This window comes from Engystomops pustulosus, chromosome 4 (genome assembly GCF_040894005.1).
Source record: "Engystomops pustulosus chromosome 4, aEngPut4.maternal, whole genome shotgun sequence".
In the NCBI taxonomy this organism is placed as follows: domain Eukaryota; kingdom Metazoa; phylum Chordata; class Amphibia; order Anura; family Leptodactylidae; genus Engystomops; species Engystomops pustulosus.
Window position 1 is genome coordinate 132,701,685 of NC_092414.1, and position 13,143 is coordinate 132,714,827.

Below are 13,143 nucleotides of genomic sequence, written 5' to 3' on the forward strand. Positions count from 1 at the left end.
TGGCAGAACTGTGCACACTTCAAGGCAGCTGTTGTCTGTAAGTGAGGTTCATATGTAAGGCGCACTAGACTATAAGGCGCACCTTTGATTTCTGAGAAATATAAAAGGATTTTTTGTGCGCCTTATAGTCCGAAAAATACGGTATTTATATTTCTGTTGCTCCAGAAGTTTTGAGGTTTCTTGAAATGCAATTTAGTATAGTTAAGTATTTTGTCCTGCAATGGCTATTTTCTGGCAGCCCTACTATACTGCCCATTTTTGTATCACTCATTTAAAGAAGCTGACTATTTTCAGAAAATTACTGATATTGTTTGTGTAATAAAAAGTTGTAGCATTTTTTCAATGTACTTTCTTTATTAATTCCTCACTGTTTGTTAGATCTCTTTTTGCTATAATTCTACGGGAAGCTTCATGGTTTACTTCCTGTGGGTAAAAATCTGTCCATGGTCATTTGATGCCGATATTTACTTACAGGAAGTAAACAATGAAGCTTCCTGTTGAATTACAAGCAGAGATTTAGAAATCGTACAAACAATAACATCTATTTGCAGAAACAACTCCTTTAACTGACTATAACTTTATATTAACAATTTGAACACAAAAGATTATTTATTTATTTTTTAAATTCTCTATTATAAATCTATTATCACTTGGAGATTTTTATTAACAATTCAGCAACCAGCATAGTCAGAGCAGCCTAGATGAAATACAGAAGGGTTTCTAAGTTAGTGTTGCTAAGAAACTATTGACACTAGACATTTACTGATTACAATGTAAGAAGGCGCAGCTATGTATATAGATAGTATTTCTATCTGAAGCTGTGCTTCCCAGTATGAGTGGATATTATCAAACCAGGAATTTGAGAACATGTGGATTTTCAATGAGACCAATGTGTTGGTTTTTGGTTATGGTTATAACTACGGGGATCAATTAAGATACATAACTTCACCTAAACAATATTCCTTAATTAGTTGAAGCAACTTTCTAGTAGTGCTGCATATGTGTCAATTTATACCCTGAGCTTGTAATCTGACACAACTGTAGATCTTAGTGTGGTTAAGTATTTGAATCGTGTTAATGTTAGTCTTGACTGAATTGTCTTTGTATATAGGAGACAAATGAAGGCAAAAAACAAAAGAAGAAGAAAAAAATTGATGCTGAAGCTGTTGATATTATTACAAATGTGGTCACAGAAGAGCAAGGGGAAATCTCTGAGGGACAAGGACTTCAGTTAAATTTACAAGAAAGCACCCAATTACCATTACCTACTCAGATAACTACTACAATAGGGGATGGTAAACTCTTTATAATGTCACATACGGCGGCACAAATGGAGCGACCAAGTCGGAAGCAGGACAAGGTACACAGTCTCTGAGAGGTGGTGTTTGTGAAATGTTTTTTATAAACAGCCTTTTTTTAATTGACTGTAACCATGTAAGTAGGGTATTAAACCCGTATCCAAAACAGTCTTTTTAGCACAGGACCTTCCTGCTAATACTTTAGCACAGGACCTTTCTGGAAATGTACATCCATATAGCAACTAGTGAGGTATCCTGGGGCTGCATGAACATTTCTAGTGGGAGCCAAACACAATCTAATTTGTAGTTTAACCCTTTCGCTTCTAGGCATTTCTGGAAATTTTGACATGTACAAATAAAACTGAAATTACAACCTAAAGAACTATACTTAACCCCAGCAAACCATATATTTTCTGAAAGCAGACAATTGCCAGATTTTCAAAATTGCATTAATGAGTTTATAGCCATAGACACTTTCATGCAATTTTGATTCAATGTAAATTATTTTTTTATTTTTTTTAAATGCACAAAAATTGCCTTCTATGGCAAAAATTGTGTCCCAACCAGAAAATAATTTGCTCCTAAATGTAATAGATGAACATGTATAGAGTTCATAAATACTGTATAGTCATATGTTCCCTTGAATAAATCGTCATGAAATCACTAAAACTGAAATAACCCCAAAACTGCTTTTCAGCTACAAATTTTATTACCTGCAAAATATAATGAAACATAGAAAAACCCCTAATATCTATATAAGTGGTAAATAGAGCGAGGACCCTGCACTACCCCTTGAGGATGCTCTCCTTCATGCGTGCTTCTCCAATATGGAGCCTGGGCTGCACTCAGGTGGTGCTCAGCTTGCAGATATAACGTAGAAGATATAATACTTTTTTAAAATAAAATATGAAGCGGCACTCACCATATACGTGCGGAAGTTTTATTGGAACCAACAGAGTGATGACATGGACAGGTTGCAGACCGCGGCAAGCGACGGGCCATTTCGCGCCTGTGTGGCGCTTTCTCAAGCCTACCAGGCGCCACACAGGCGCGAAACGGCCCGTCGCTTGCCACGGTCTTCAACCTGTCCATGTCATCACTCTGTTGGTTCCAATAAAACTTTGGCACGTATATGGTGAGTGCCGCTTCATATTTTCTTTTTAAAAAGTACTAATATCTATATAATTTTTGAAAGCAAACACCCCGGCAATTGCATTTGTGATTGACAGCCTGTACCACCATCATCTGACTTTGTGACAAGCACAAATCATTAAAAAAATGTATTGAAAATGCAACTCTTAAAAATGCTAAATCAAAAACCATGCAATATTTGGTTGCAATCCAAAATCTGTTTAAAAATATACAACACAGAAAATAAAAAGCTCCTATTCATTTTTTTAGAAAACACAGCCTAGAATGTACATAGAAATAACCTTTTTATTAATACACACAACCATCTACATACAACATTGCAGCAAACAGTGATAAAATGCAAAAATTACATGAAAATTCGAAATTTCCACTAAAATAGATACAAATCCAGACTACTTATATAACGAAAATGTCCTTTCCTAAAAACTTTAAGATTTGAGGAGTTCATGCATTCCAAACATGTGTATATTCACCAAACTATGCAGCCAATGGAACTAGAAAATTACACTGAGCTTCACACACATATATATTATTGTACTCTCCAGTAAACAACGGTAACCCAAATAATACACTGTGTATCCATAAACCAACCTAATGAGATAGCAAAGGTCACTTTTAGATGGGTGTAATATGTGGACCATTGTATTAGCAGTGCAATAATGGAACCTTCTGGGGTTCATAATAATTTGAGTAAGAACGCCATAACATAGGTATAATTGATGGATGGTATAAAATAAGAACTTTATTCAGAAATATGTGTGTTTTTTTTGTAACATATAACTTATTGGACAAGATCTGGGTTGCAGTGTCAATGTAGCCAGATTAGGCAAAGAGTATTGAACGTTCATCCCAATATACAGTATATCATACAATATAAGACAATCAGAGAGCAAGTTTGCTCTGAGATTGTTTTAGGTAGGAGATGGTTAATACCATGAATATTACTTAACATAATCTCTTATTAAAATTTATCAACAGATAATACTTACAGAATATTTACTGTATCTGTGCAAGAAGCTTCTCTCTGCACCTTCCTCCAAACTTCTACCTGTAGCCTGCCAGCTAAGAAGCTGGAGGGGGAACAATTAAAAGGGCTATAACTTTGGATCCCTTGCACCTAGAATCTCAGCGTTTTTTCCCAGGAAAAGGAGAACCTCTTCTTTTATATGAATCTAGGATTGTGTTTCTTTCAGAGAGGTCCCAACTGGTGAGGACGTGTGATATGTTCTTGGCAGGGAAATGGTTAAACAAGGTTTCCAATATAACAGTAATCTAGGCACTTTGGCAAGTGGACTCAGACCATCACAGGAAAGCAATGAGACCATTGCTCTCTTGTGAGAACAGACCCCAAGTCTTAATTAAGTTGTATACATAGGACTGCTAGGTGTGATATGTGGCCTAAATAAGATTGGAGCATTTTGTATAGATCTTTGATTTGCTTGGCTTGAGGTTATCTCAAACAGAGGGTCTAGAAAGAATTATGAGAAGCTTAGGGGGAGTTGTTTTTTAAGCAGGTGGAGATAATACCTGAATTGAATACCCTCTAAGCAGAAGATTTCATGTTACAGTTAAAAACTATGTATAGTGAATGCCCCCTTCTCTTGGCCACAGACCTAGGTATAAAATATATATACCTGAATATATCTAAGTTTCTGTATTCCAGTCCCCCCATTCCCCTAATAATCTTGGTTGTTCTCCTCTGCACAGGTTTCAGTTCTATGTCCTTTTTATACACTGGTGCCCAAAACTGCAAACAATATTCCATCTGACCAGTGATATAAGAACAAAACTATGTCATGAGCATCTAAGATTTAATCTCCAGAGGAGATAATGCTGTGGAATAGCCTGCCTCAGGAGGCACATCAGGGGCAACAGAGAACTTCAAAAAAAGTCCTAGATGTTATTTAACAGCAAAATAACATTGATATTCTTCTCCTCACCCTTCATTGGTTTAACATGATGAACAAATGTATTTTATTTCAACCATACTATGTAACTCTGTTGATTATTTAATTATTAAGTAAATATAGAATCATTTTAACTGAAAATTTATCATTTTGTTTTTAGGAGTCTAGAAAAGAGAGAAAAAAAAGCCGCCTTGAAAAACCAATAACTGACAAAAAGCTGTCCAGCTTGCTGACTGAGGAGAGTTATGGATATGACAGGGCAATAAACATGAACACTGCACAACCTACCAGTGCTCCAACATCTACGACAGGGTTGAACATATTAGATAATACAAGAGATGAAGATATCAACCTTGACATTACTACTGATCAAAGTGCAATAATAGAGACTCAAACGAGAGTTCCTCTGAAGGTAAAATCTAAAAAGCTGAAAAGCTTTGACAAGAATTTAAATACCCTTTATACATAATACTTAGTTCTGCATCTTTACATATAAAAATGTTGTTTTTGTTCATGCATGTCACTCGTGCACATTGTAATGCAACAAATTAGCATTCATTGTTCTTCAATTCATGTGAAAAAGTATCTAGAAGTGATTATTCTCCATTGGAAAAGCTTATGAAATTAGAACAGAAAAAAGAATAGAAAAAAATGGGGAAAAATTGAGCCTGTATTGAATAGGAACGCTAGAGAGGTAGAAATGAGAGCAAAATAAGGAGTCCGACAGAAGTGTGGTGCAATCTGTCGGAGCAGTGCAGGGTGCGCCACAATTCCTGAATCTGGCAGACCCTGCACACTTCACAGGCAGAGCACATATTTGCACTGTTTTTGATAAATGTGCCCAATTTTTTGTTGGATGATTTTTTTTTTCAGGTAACCAGGCAAGGCAAGAGAGACAAAAAGAAAAGTAACCAAGCTGTAAACATATCCACAGAGATTACTGTTGAGCAAGATGTTAGTCTTACTGATCTATTATCTGAGAAATATTTGGAGCAGGATCCAAGGGACATCGAGGTTGCAAGTACCAAGCAAAGCACAATAACCGAAGAAAATTTAAGTTCCACAACAGTAAGCAGAGTAAGAATGCCCTTTTGTAATGCTTGAGGGAATGGGTTCCCAATATTTTGTGTATTAAAATCTGATAAAATGTATCATGCTGCAAGCTTCATGTATCCCTTGAAAAAGGAAAGGAAATTGACTCGGGCAGGGGGGGGGGGGGCATTTTGATATTTGACTCACCCAGACTCATATAGATCTTTATGCTTAGGAATCTTGTCAGACAGTGATACAAATAGTAAACTCCTCACTATTTTTAACATAGACCACCTCCATACACCACCATTTGGGTAAGACAGCAGCCAAGTATTATCTAGATACATGGGAGATACACCTAAGACCACATAATGAATTGGTATTGGAATTCAAAACAACTAAACATTTTATCTTTATGAATCCAAATATCCTAAACCGCTAAGAGAGACGGCACAAGGGGAACCAAAAAATGGCAAGGTCCAACAAAACCACAAAGTCCAAGGAAAAATAGCAAATAAGTTCCTCTGCTTCTACGTCCTCCAAAGGCAATATGTCACGAAGGGAATCAAACAGGAAGCACAATACCTTTTGGGCTTGCAGTCACAACTCGCAAGTAGGAATAATGTCCAAATGTGATCTCACCGTCCTGAGGTGGCATCTATTCGGGAGGTCTCGATGGAATCACAGAAAGCCTCTGTGTTGTTTCTAGATCCTCCGGCTGGGAACAGCAGCTTCCCCACTGCTAGTTCCGCTTCCTTCCTGTCCGTGCCGCTTTACAACTCAGGATAAAGGAAGAGATTACAATGGTGCAATAAATTTTAAATTCTTTAAGGTATTTAATTCTTAAGAATATACTCACAAACACAAAAGTTAAAAAAGCTTTGCATAAAATACACGCTCATGCCCAACAGTGAGTTTCGCCTTAGATGGCTTCTTCTGGGGCTGTTTTAGTTTTTGAATTTATAATACTGTCACATGAGTTCACTGCAAAGGAGCCCAGTGAGCCTCTGTTGCCCAATGGCCTACTGAAAGCTGGAGCCAACCCTGGCTGTAAGTAGCCATTGACAGGAACTTCTATGAATGTTTTGTTGTGATAGAAGATGTAATAAGAGGTGTGACACCATCTATTGTCAGTAGTGTTATAGTGTTATCTTCTATTATAATCCTAGCTAGTCTTCTATTATCTATTACAAAAATAAGGTGTCTCTTGTTTAGAAAAACATTTAGTTGTTGGGAAAATTTCAGGTTATAAAATATTTATATTTATTTATAAAATATACATGGTGACATGGAAAGATGGGGAACATATATACATTTTACAATCTTTCTTTTAATCTACAGGAGACAACAACTGAAAATATTTCAGAATCCCAAGAAGTTCAGGTAAAGACCTATCATTTTATAAAATGTAAATAATTATGTGTGCAATAGATATTACAAGTAAATTATAATATTAGCAGATTAAAAGCCAGTTGCCAGTTCCCAGTTATTTCACTATTTTTATAGTTTATAGTTTTACTCTAAGTGGTCTATAGAGGTTTAGGAGACACACAGCTAAAATAGACATGAGGCCCCTTTCACATTGGTCCTTTACCAAGAAATATGCACATTTTCCACATTTGTGGCATCCATCAAATTATGGATGAGAACAACCTTACACACTCATTGAGGACTAGATTGAGCACTGATGTTTGAATAGATATTTACAGAATCCTGAATCTGATGGGCTACCTGATTAAAAATTGCAGTAAATAATTTCCAGTAATGTTTTTGTAGGAGTGCTCACCACAAAGGAGATTACCACTAGCTTAACCACAATATGAAAATGTGTTGTGAGAATTATTTTCTTAATCAGGAAAACAATGAAGTTTGTTACAATTCTTTTTGTATTTTGTATTGTTTAAATAAGCTAAAATATTCTTTGTACCGTGTAAGCCGGTGGATAGATGAAAGTTGAGAGTCCTCAGTTGATACCATTTATTGGCTAACCAAAAAGATGATGTTAGTTGCAAGCTTTCAAGACTATAAACGTCTCTCCATCAGGCATGGAATAAGACAATATCTGAATAGAACACAAATATAAACAATAATGGATACAGTAATGCTATGGTTAATGAGACAAACGACAAGAAATTGAAAAATCAATGAGAGAAGAAAAGTAAACACTAATGGTAATAAATGTTTTAGCACTTGAGAGTCCATGGCAGTGATGCTCCCATCAGTTCTGATGAGCAAATTTCTTAAGAGTCATAAACTGACGTACAGCACTGTGACACATTCATCCCTGTTCTGAGAATGTCAAATGTTAACTTTTTCTCCCAGACCCTCCTTTCTCTCTGAAATGGTCTTTTAATAAAACTACTTTCAAATCTTTTGTGGTCAAGGATGCAAAAATGTTTTGGCACAGAAAGATCCATCCTATTTTCTTTATGGTGTAATGGTGAGAGGTCATCCATTATCTCAGTTGCTGCCCTGTTTCACCAATATAGAGGCCTCCAGTAGGAACACACAATTAGTTAGACAACATTGCGTAAGGTTCAGGTGAAGTTACCTGGGATGATGTAATCTCTATTGGAGTTAGGAATCTGGATCCAGTCAGTGGCAATTATTTCAGGAGACGTTTTAAATCTTGTCTGGTTGCAGGGTTCCTGTTATTTCTGAACATGGCAGTGAGCTCCCAAAAATGATGTTTTTTAAATTGGGGGCTTATCTATAGCAGAGAAGAGGGGGTTTGGTAATACAAATCCTTCAAGATTCAATATAAGTGACAACAAGGGGTACCCCATGATGGTTCCCTCTGGTAGATTACTTACTGCTTATAGTTTATGCATAAGGTCAGTAGTGTCCTGCAAATAGCTGGTCATACCCTTAACAAGAGCTTTGAGAATACCTTCCAAATATCCAGAATAGGTTCAGTCTTATACAATACCATCATCCTTTTAGCTAGCCAATAAAAGGTATCAACAACTGAGGATTGTTTACATGAAATCCATTATTACTACACATTGTGTTGCATATTCTTTCTTGTCTGTATTGACTTGTAAGAATACATGCTGATATACATGCCTTATGCTGCATTTTGAAATAATTTTAATCCTTAGCTTTACATGTGTGTTTTCTTTTCGTCTTATTCCATGGGCAAATCTACCTCTTGTCTGTGCTATTTCTTCTCAAAACTTCACTGTGCTGATTAACAAGAAACCTGCTTCAGTGATTTTGCAGTGAGAACATGCATGAGCATGGTGGAAGTGTTCTACAGATGCATAAGGGGAATGGCTTGGTTCTTTTTCTTATCTTTAATGTCAACAAAGACAAACCGTATATTATCTCACAAAATAAACCATTGGAATTAAAGACACACATTGATTTCTGGCCAGTTTTCCCTGTTGAACAAAAACAATAATGCAATGTCAAATCAAACAACAACAAGTCAAATCATGGAACACAAATCATGATAACTCTTCAAGCACTCAGGAAACAGGGACTGCTTTCATCTTTTATCAAAGAATCCCATCCCTGACAGTGTGGTCAGTCCGTGAAACAGGACAATTCATGGTCCGTGATTCAAGGACCAACCCGGCAGTGTGAAACTGTCCTAATTCCAAATATTTATTAGGTGTTACACCAGACAGCCTTATCAACTTTTGGGAAGCTTTTGTCTTCAATGTTTTGTCCTTCATGTATCTTGTCCAGCATAACTAATACATTGAACTTCGAATCACCTTTATATAACTTGCTAGCAATCAGTGGCAATTCTAACAGAGCTTCATGCTTCCGCTTGCTGCAAGTAAACGCTATTAACCGGCTGCACCAGTCATGGATGCTGTAAGCTTTGTAACATGACATCTTTGTTTAAATCACACAGGACCCATCTTAAAACTATTCATCTGTCCAAAACACAGGAAGGAACTATTGCCCTTAACATGAACAGCCCATGACCTCTCTACAAGCTATAAAGTCTTGAGACTGATGCTAGCTGTCTGTGAACTAAGATACCACTGGCAGTCATCTACTTGATGCAAATCATTTGGCGCAAATTTGGGGCGGACTCTGCAGATACAGTAGGACTGTTCTTTTGGAAATTGTCTTTGGATTTCAAGTTCAATGACAAAAGAAAAACTGTTGCTTCTAAGCTACCAAACATTTTTATTTTATTTACCTTAAACGGTGTGAATAAGCTTCAATGTTTGGATTGTGGATAAACCATAAACTTAAAAACAAATCAATATTTAATACTTACTCACATTCAATTCCCTTACTCTTGTTCGACTGCACTTATTGGCCAATGAGACTTTTCTTAGTTGGACACTATTGTACCACTTGCTCCGAATTCATGTTAACATAGTATTTTGCACATTGAATTGTTTATAAAAGTAATTTTAAAAATTACTTGTAGCAAGCTTCATTGTTTTCTCTGCTTATAAGGAAAGATTTGTATCTACAGTCGGGTATTGCAGTAATAAAGTCACATAAATATTGAATCAGCCGAACCCACACATTTTGTGGGACCAGCTGAATATAGAGAGATCCTCGAAGGATCGTGCATGTTGAATTTCCATGACCAATTCTTTATAGCTCCTGAGAGACAAGCTGTCTGCTAGCAACCTACCCCCCACTCATACACGCCCGGCTAAGCATACATGTGTGTATCTGTAGGATTAGTAGATGAATTTTCAAGAAGCTTCAAAATTTTAAACATTAAAACTATTTTTCTTTCATAAATACACCGTAAATAGTTCAGCCATTAATACATGTAGTCATTTCTTTGCAACTAAAAATCCATGGAATCTGGAGTCTGAAGTGCTTTACGTGAACAGACTACGTAATCAATGTCCTTTTGCCGCACTGCAGATAGACCCTCCACTCCTTCCAGTCTGCATATTGAAGCTGAAGCCACTCTCAGCTCCCACAATTGCACAGTCCACATTGATGTTTCTTAAATCCAGAACCTTCAATGTACTCCTGGAAGAAGCCACACAGCTGCTTATGTGATGGAAATTATAGCAAATAGCACAGAAATCTAAAATGTCAGATCATGGGGCAGATTTATCAAGCAGTCTGAAAGTCAGAATATTTGCAATTGCCCATGGCAACCAATCACAGCTCCCCTTTAAAATATTCATGAGCACTGGTGAAATGAAAGGTGAGCTGTGATTGGTTGCCATGGGCAACTGGAAATATTCTGACTTTCAGACTGCTTGATAAATCTGCCCCAATGTCTTATCAGAGCAGAGAGCAAGCTGTACTAAACAATAACCTCCCCTCTGCAATTTTTTGAGGGACATGACAATGCAATAGGTTGTGCAGGAGAGGAGGAAAAAAATTATTTTGTTGTTTAATACCCAGTAAATTATAGTTAGAAGTAAGATAGAGAAAAGGATAAACTGCATATGTTATCCAGGGAGATAACCTGACTGCCATATTTGGGATCATGAAGGAATTTTCTTCTACTATGGACCATTTGGCATACACCATATAGATTTTTTTCTGCCTTACTTTATATCACCACTGTTGGAATGTAGGTTGAATTGGATGCCCCCGCATTCCATTTTTTTTCAATCTTTGAAGCAGCAAATGGGGGCACATTGGGGCAGATTTATCAAGTGTCTGAAAGTCAGAATATTTCCAATTGCCCATGGCAACCAATCACAGCTCCCCTTTAAAATATTCATGAGCACTGGTCAAATGAAAGCTGAGCTGTGATTGGTTGCCATGGGCAACTGGAAATATTCTGACATTCAGACTGCTTGATAAATCTGCCCCATTGACTACAATGGAGTCTACCAAGTATTTGTCATGGTGTCTATCTTTGTGATTATTTTCCCAATGTAATTTCCATTTTTATGTACCTGTAATGGAAATTTTGACAGAAATGTGAACCTCTATGATGATCTCAACCTTATCAATATCTCTATAAATTCTAGATTTTTTAAAATTTCTTCAGTGTCAAGTGCTAAATTTCAGCTAAACCAGTTCCTTACACATGCTTGAAAATGGCTGCATTGAGACAGCTGAAACGTTGCATCTGCCCACTGGCAAAATAAAACACTGATTTTTTTTCCATGGAGTGCTGCTTCCCCGTCTTGAATTTTGGTTACCTATGGGATTTGGAGTCGGATCCTTTTGAAGCCTGCACCCACCACAAGTCCTAATTAATTTTTTCATTGTGCTGCTCCCCCTATCTCTTTTTTATTGAGTTCCTTACACTGTATTGAAGAGATGCAACCATGTCAACACAGTGCAGTCTAAAGTTGGGAATCTGTTTCTTCTGGAATAGATACACTGATCAGGATTGAATCCTTCATCATGTCATTAGACTTTCTGAGAGTCAAGCTTGATGGTAAGGGGGCTTCCATAAAAGGTAGCTAAAAGAGGCATTGTTTTCCTTGTCCCATCTAGAAAACCTTTCTGTACATTTCCAAGAATCCCCTAGTGGTGCATCAATAGCTATAGGTCTCCAGACACCTGCAAGGTGGCCTTAATTGGCAAAGTCTATGTACAGCCTGCTAAAACTACTCACCTTCAATGGCATTCCTCAGACAGATAACATTTATAGGTTCCATGGCAGAGGCAATGAACTAAAAGTAGTTTATTAACCCCTTCACGCTCCGTGGCGGATATATCCGCCACGGAGCGCAGTGACTTAGCGCTCAGTGGCGGATATATCCGCCACGGCGCTTATGCCGGCTCGGCTCTGGATCAGAGCCGAACCGGCATCGGGAGACACGGGGTGCCGGCTGTAACTAATAGCCGGCACCCCAGTGTAACACCCGCGATCGGAGTTGTCTCCGATCGCGGGTGCTTAACCCGTTAAATGCCGCGGTCAGCGCGACCGCGGCATCTAACATGCATCTGGGGGATCTTTCCCCCACGATCGGCCCCCCCGAACCGTTTTCGGGGGGCGCCGATCGTTGCTATAGTAACTCTGGGGTCCGATCTGGACCCCAGAGTTACCTGCAAGAACTGCCAGTAAGATGGCGTCTGTGACGTCATCTTACTGGCACAGTGCCAGCCTATGCAAGTGTATAGGCTGACACTGCTAATATCCTGCAATACATGAGTATTGCAGAATATTATCATGAAGAAGCAATCAGATGATTGCTTCTTCATGTCCCATGGTATAAAAGTGAAAAAGTTAAAAAAAAAAAGTTATTCAATAAAAAAATAAAGTCATAAATCACTAAAAATGCCCCAAACTCCCAAAACATATAAAGAGACATATAACTCAAAAAAAAGTCTAAATCATAACACAAACCCCACATATATAGTATCACCGCGTCCGTAACAACCCGTAGAATAAAAGTAAATCATTATTGAACCCCCACGATAAACGCCGTAAAAAAAAACTGCTATAAACCTTCCAAAAATTATGATTTTTACCTTTTCAATCCCACAAAAAATGCTATAAAATGCGATAAAAAAAACCATATGTACTCAGACATGATACTGGTGCAAAGTACAACATGTCCCGCAAAAAACAAGCCATCAACCAGCTCCGTAGCCAAAAAAGTAACAATGTTATGCCACTTGGAAGACGGCAATACATAAATGATAGATTTTTCCCCACATTAGGGTTTTGTTTGACAAATTTAGTAAAACGTAAGAAAATATATTCATGTCTGGTATCCCTGTAATCGTATCAACCCATAGAATAAACATAACATGATTATTAGTCTATACGGTGAACACCAAAAAAAAAAAAAGTAAAAAATCCAGTACAGAATTGATGCTTTTCTACTCCTGCCCTCAAAAAA

The 13,143-nt window shown here is 37.4% G+C and overlaps 1 protein-coding gene across 3 annotated transcripts in view; it reads left to right on the forward strand.

Annotated features, from left to right (window-relative positions):
• LOC140127149 (uncharacterized) overlaps positions 1 to 13,143 on the forward strand; it is a 246,094-nt gene that overhangs the window by 160,903 nt on the left and 72,048 nt on the right. For all 3 annotated transcript variants that reach the window (XM_072147489.1, XM_072147490.1, XM_072147488.1), the window contains 4 exons: positions 1,112 to 1,360; positions 4,518 to 4,769; positions 5,231 to 5,434; positions 6,731 to 6,772. In XM_072147489.1, coding sequence (XP_072003590.1) covers positions 1,112 to 1,360; positions 4,518 to 4,769; positions 5,231 to 5,434; positions 6,731 to 6,772 — 747 coding nt within the window. The remainder of the gene's footprint in view (positions 1 to 1,111; positions 1,361 to 4,517; positions 4,770 to 5,230; positions 5,435 to 6,730; positions 6,773 to 13,143) is intronic.